We start from the raw sequence: 6119 nt of genomic DNA on the forward strand, positions 1-6119 counted from the left end.
CCGCCCCTTAGCCTATCGCATACAATTTGTTGGAGCTCTGGCCACTAGAAGCATGGGTGTTAGATAGTTATGTCATTATGTTACAGAAGTAAACAAAGGAGTCCAATGTACTTGTTTCAGGCAGAGAGGGAAAAACGCGTTACAACGGCCCAAAACACTTTTATTAGGAGAAACCATCTGCAGTTTCAAAAACGATGACCTTTTATTGTCTTATTTTAACAATGTGATCACATGATTTCTTCCAACATTAATGCAGATCTGCTGTAAGCTTATCACTTCAAATATACTGACCAAACACTTTCAATATTGAAATAATCTCCAAACATTAACAAACATCAACAAATAACGAGTCCCTGGTTCCGTTGTGTTTGGACTTTTTTGCAGCCTTATTGTTTTTGCAGTGTTATTGTATTTGCAGTGTTTTGTTTATTCAGCGCCTTTAGTAAACACTGTGCATGTTTCGTCAAGTAGGCAAATGTTTTTTAAATGCTGCGTATGTGTTGTATGCGCATGTGTTTTGGTACATTTGTGTTTCCATATTTACATAGTTTTACCGGTAATACACATTTGATGAAATCCTACATTTTTTTTAACAATTAATGTTTATCCTCACATAAATGCACAGCACTGCATGCATTTACATTGGATCAAAACGACCAATACTATTCAACTGTTTTTCATCCATTAAAAAAAACTGTTGTGATGATCTGCACAGCTTGATGTGAGCAGGATTATGGACAGACAGGCCCTTCAAACATCCAGTTGCTTTGCAAGCAGCGGTGGAGCAGATGCACTAATTATTGGCCTATTGTGAAACAGGAGATGAACGCAGGGCAGTGTTTGATCATTAGCCCACCACGGTGCTTCTAACAGGATGCTATTGTCTGTCTCCCTCTTATCTAGACCCTTGATGTGTTGCCCATGGCAACCGCATGTAAAGACCTCAAAGGGTATCAGCGGAGAAAGGAGGCGCAGTGGAGGGGCTGATTGAACAGATAACAGCCTTAGGAGACAGACTCGGTGAGGTGACCTAATACTCTCAAATGCTGTGTTGAGAACTAACAGTGGAGCTTCATTTTGTGAAATACATGTGTCTTCATCTCCACAAAGGTACTTGATTTGTTATGGAGTCCAATTTGGCTATAAGATTTTACATTTGTAGTGAGGAATTTTTAGGGTCAGAATCAGAATACCTTTATCGTCAGAATCTGGCTCTGTGACTTTAAGAATTCTCCCGCGCTGGTTTCAGAACGCGGAAATAGACCGGAATTGGGAGCAATATTTCGCGCCAAATTGAAACAACGGAACAGTCTGCTCTGAGTCAAGAGGGGCGAGCTGGAGACAACAACTGCTATTGACATTTTGCCCGTTATAACAAAGACAAGGTATGCTGTTTAGTTTAATGTGTATGTTTCACACAAGAAATTCGCTTTACAACAGATATACGGGACCAACTAGTGTTTGAGTTCGTCTTTTGCGTTGTAAACTCTTCATTTAAAAAAAAGTGTTTTTGTTTGCCCAGTTTAGTTAACATGGAGGAGGCCAAGAAGCTAATTGGCACGGGCAAGAAGCACCTGGTGATGGGGAAGGTGGTGGAGGCGGTGGGCGCCCTGCAGGAGGCCTGCGGCCTGCTGTGAGTTAACCAACTAACAAAAGGGACTATTAAAGCTTCAAACACAATATTATATTTAATTCTGACAGCTACAGATAATGGGTTTAAACAAACTAGTCAGAAGTGCTGCTTCGCCTCTGCTTGCATCAATATGTATATGAGCCCCCACATTTTTTAAATAAAAATAGCACAAATATATTTGCAGATAAATATCATTAGTATGTATTTATGTTGAATGGTTATTTATAGATATTATAAAGAAACAAGCTTTTTTACTATGTAGATCAAATTCAACGTATTGTTTTTATTTCAGAGCCAGAAAATATGGAGACACGGCAGATGAGTGTGGAGAGGCTTTTTTCTGGTGTGGTAGAGCCCTGCTGGATTTGGCACGGTAAACCCCCCCGTCCCTCAATCTTATCTTTAATTAAATGTAGGAATAAGATCAGAGACCTAACGGATTGTATTGTTGTAGGATGGAGAACTCTGTCCTTGGTAATGCCCTGGAAGGAGTACCAGAGGAGGAGGAGGAGGAGGAGGATGAAGGCGAGAAACCCAAGGACTCCAACGTTGACGGCACAGAAAACATGGATGGTAAGACAAAACAAAACTAGTCATTTCCATCTTTCCATTGGGGTTTGTTTAATTGTTTAAGCTGCTCTATTACTGTCATCCTAACTGTCCTCTCAAACTTCAACAGAGAAGACCAGAGATGAGCTGAGGGCTCAGGTTTATGATGCCATGGCGGAGAAGAAAAATGAAGACTCCGAGAAGAAAAATGAAGACTCCGAGAAGAAAAATGAAGACTCCGAGAAGGAAACTGAAGACTCCGAGAAGGAAACTGAAGACTCCGAGAAGGAAACTGAAGACTCAGAGAAGGAAACTGAAGACTCAGAGATGGAAACTGAAGGGAAGAAGGGAAACGTAGAAAAGTCAGAAAAGGGTGATAAGCATAAGGACGCTGCAGAGAAAGATGATAAGAATGCCGAAGTTAAAGAAAGCAAATTTGATAAAAGTGAAGAAAAAATGGAGACGGAGAAAGAATCGGGAGATAAGGAGGAGGACGCGGAAGGTGAATTTACAGACCTTTTAAAAAATATTTTAAACTACTTTCTAATACTTGTAATGATAACCCACTAACGACGTTATTGACCTTTTCAGATGAAGAGGAGGAGGATGAAGAGGCAGAAATGGAGGGCGACACAGAAGGAGGTGAAGGAGACGCTGCTGCAGAGAAGGTACTTTACCAAAGCTCACAATTACACACGAAAAAAAAGTGTAGGATGTTAGAGATGACATATATTTAGCTCATTCTCAGGTTCATGTTAGTATTCCGTGTCTCTACTGATACATGTCTCCCTGCTTTCATGTTCAAAATGCCCTTAATGTTTCTCACAATGCCTGTGCTGCAGCACCTCTTTTCACCCTCTGTCTGAAACCAGAGCCCAGTTTGCTCTGATTGGTTAGCTGACCGGCTCTGTTGTGAATGTTTTAGAGATATCCCTCCCCTTATCACAAACAATGTGTTGGAGCGCTAGCCAATAGAAGCGCGAGTGTTGTGTAGCGATGTCCCTATTTCACGGAACTTAGAGTTTTAGCTTTTGCCGACCATTTACATTTGCATAAACCTATATGATGGCACACTACATTTAAAGGGAAAACCCCAAAAGCATAATCGGGCCTCTTTAATGTGTGTTTCAGGACAGTGATGATGATGATGAGGTGGTGGGGAACCTGCAGCTCTCCTGGGAGATGTTGGAGGTGGCGAAAGTCATCTACAAAAGGTAAAGGAAACACCGGCTGTATTGAGTGATGACTGAGGATACAGCTTCTGTGTTTACTCATTTTCTTTCATTTTCTTTGACACAAGGAAAGAGTCTAAAGAGGACCAACTCATGGCAGCGCAGACTTACCTGAAACTGGGGGAAGTTTCGTCTGAATCAGGTAGTTACACGTTTTTCAAACAGACAAATGCCCAACTCCTTTCATAATTGATTTAACGTTTGTCACTTTTCATGCAAAATGGCACACATTTTCTTTTTCGTTACCATCTCAATATGGAGATCCAATGCTTTTCTGTTTTAATATCATTATGAAATAGATTTTGGAGTTACACAAGACATGTGCGGACGACACCATGGATGTTGCGTCATGATGATCTATCAAATATCCGAAAAGGGTGCAGGAAATGTCTTTTCTTGTCCAAACCATGGTTAATGTTAAACAATAATAACCGGTGGTAGCAACCCTTGCAGCTTTTGTTACATTTTAAATCTTGTCTACTCAAACTCTTGTTTTGTGTCTGTTTGCTGCTGTTGAAGGAAGCATTTTCACCCTATCGTTCCCTACTTGCTTAAGGAAGCATTTTCACCCTATCGTTCCCTACTTGCTTAAGGAAGCATTTTCACCCTATCGTTCCCTACTTGCTTAAGGAAGCATTTTCACCCTATCGTTCCCTACTTAGGTATTGGCTAAAAATTCAAATCCTCAGTTTGGGCCCTGAATTCTTAAAACTCTCCAATGAGTTTTAACAAAACGGACATGTCTGAAAGATTGAACCCCTTTCCCAGCCGACACTGTCCTCATTTCCTTGCTGAGAGATACTGCCTCTCTTCTAGGGAACTACACGCAGGCGATGGAGGACTTCCAGGAGTGTCTGAAGCTGCAGGTGAAGCACCTGGACCCAGACAGCCGCCTGCTGGCAGAGACGCACTACCAGCTGGGGCTCACCTACGCCCTAAACCTGCAGTACAGCCAAGCCATCGAGGAGCTCAACAGCTCCAGCTCCGTCATCAAGAGCAGGCTGGGTAAGTGCAGGTGGCGGCAAAACATGATGATGAATGATCGAGGGTGTCAAAACATCTCAGCTTGGTTTCATCCTCAATAACCTCCAAAATTCTCTAAGTCGGCCAAACCATCTTTTAACTGTATGCTTATGCAACTTATGCTAATTGTGCAAATTGCCCAACATATGCAAGTTGGCATCTGGAAGTTTCTATGTTCTTAGGACCCGTACTATACACTTCTATCATAAAACTTGTAGCTACTCAACATTTCCTGGTGGACAACAGGACTCTATGAGCTGTCAAACAGACTATATTGCATCTTAAGCGTTGACAAGGCGGAAGTCACGGCTGGGCTCAGCCTCTGTTAGTCTTCTTGTAGCCGCTATCATATTGTGCACACTATCTGTTCCTACTGTGGTGACACTGTCCCTTAACTCCCCCATTTTCAATGTTTTTGTTATGGCGAGCCTTAATGCTAATACTTAAATTCCATCTGACCCCGACAGACAAACTGAAGCAGCTGCTGGAAAAGGCAGAGGGTCCGGAAGCTCTGCCGGAGGAGAGGAAGGAGATGGAGGAGCTGAAGGCCCTGCTGCCAGAGATCCAGGAGAAGGTGGAGGACGCCACCGAGGGTCTGAAAACAACCCGCGCTGCTGCTGAAGGAGCAAGGGGGGTGCTGGTGAGCTATGGCCTATGGGTGGGGTTTAAGACACTTACAATCTTAAGAGTAGATGAGAGTGGAGGTATTATGTCGAAGAACAAAACTTAGAAATACCTCATCACATTAAGAGACATTTGGGGTTTTCTCTTAGTCGTCTCTTCTTTAAATACAAGAGCCACATAATGTCTGCTTCTACTGGATACACTCTTGACCTGTTTTGAGACTTATCGCAGGTGCAAATGAACAAGGCTTGTTTCTAACTACATGTTGTGTTCCTGTCAGGACGGAGGCTCCACTTCCTCGGCCTTCCCCGGCTCCACTGCGCTCCCTGGGGACTCCTCAAGCAGCTCAAAGGTAAATCACATAGTGGAGTAATAAGGAAATGATTACACAGGAGTTGTACGGTTAGATTATTTGTTTTACTATTTGCAGAGTTATTGACTTTTTTTGCCCTCCACCCAGATTAAGGTCACGTCTACCAACGGACACGCCTCCCAATCTCCAGCCTCGGACATCTCCCACCTGGTCAGAAAGAAGGTGAGGGAGCTACACGTTTGGTTTTAAAGAGATAGTTTGGAGTGGCTTTGTATGAGGTATTTATCCTCCTTATAATCTGTGTCTTACCTTCAGTAGATAGTGGTCAGCACGCCTCCTCTTTTGGAGTCTTACTGGTGCATGGGTGCAAAACATGAGTGCACGGGGCAGCAGTGAAAGCTATTTTAGCCTACTTAGTGTGTCTTCAAATCTGGTCCTTTCAGCCCTCAAAATAAAGAGTGATAGGATGCATCATAACTCAGTGGTCAGAGTTGGCCAACCATATATTGGGGCTCAGTTCTCAGGTCCCTTTTTTTCTTTTTTATATGCGTTGCATTACGTTTATCCCACTCTTTCAGATCTAGCTATAAGGGCTAAACTGGCCCAAAAATAATCTTTAAATACAAAGATGTGCAATTAGGCAGCAATTTTATTTCGAACACTCAAAAGATCTCGGACTCCATATAAACAAACTTAAGATGCAGGGGCGGATCTACGGGGGGGAAAGGGGGGGCAACTTCCCCCC

The 6119-nt window shown here is 42.7% G+C and overlaps 1 protein-coding gene across 1 annotated transcript; it reads left to right on the forward strand.

Moving 5' to 3' along the window:
* The first annotated feature begins 913 nt into the window (after positions 1-913).
* On the forward strand, positions 914-5770 carry LOC104952615 (nuclear autoantigenic sperm protein-like). Its single transcript, XM_010779465.1, has 14 exons — positions 914-1110; positions 1250-1385; positions 1528-1633; positions 1926-2006; positions 2088-2206; positions 2313-2684; positions 2774-2850; positions 3314-3396; positions 3483-3556; positions 4231-4419; positions 4905-5077; positions 5342-5413; positions 5522-5611; positions 5693-5770. The coding sequence occupies exons 3-14, from the start codon at positions 1533-1535 to the stop codon at positions 5768-5770; spliced, it is 1509 nt and encodes a 502-aa protein (XP_010777767.1). The 5' UTR covers positions 914-1110; positions 1250-1385; positions 1528-1532.
* Positions 5771-6119: the final 349 nt, after the last annotated feature.

The sequence above is a fragment of the Notothenia coriiceps genome, unplaced genomic scaffold, assembly GCF_000735185.1.
Source record: "Notothenia coriiceps isolate Sejong01 unplaced genomic scaffold, NC01 NC01_scaffold00020220, whole genome shotgun sequence".
In the NCBI taxonomy this organism is placed as follows: Eukaryota; Metazoa; Chordata; class Actinopteri; order Perciformes; family Nototheniidae; genus Notothenia; species Notothenia coriiceps.

Coding starts and splice junctions, on each gene's coding strand:
- LOC104952615 (XM_010779465.1), top strand. CDS start 1,533: ATGGAGGAGGCCAAGAAGCTAATTGGCACGGGCAAGAAGCACCTGGTG. Junction 2,207..2,312: donor CGGCACAGAAAACATGGATG/GTAAGACAAAAC, acceptor AAACTTCAACAG/AGAAGACCAGAGATGAGCTG. Junction 2,685..2,773: donor TAAGGAGGAGGACGCGGAAG/GTGAATTTACAG, acceptor TGACCTTTTCAG/ATGAAGAGGAGGAGGATGAA.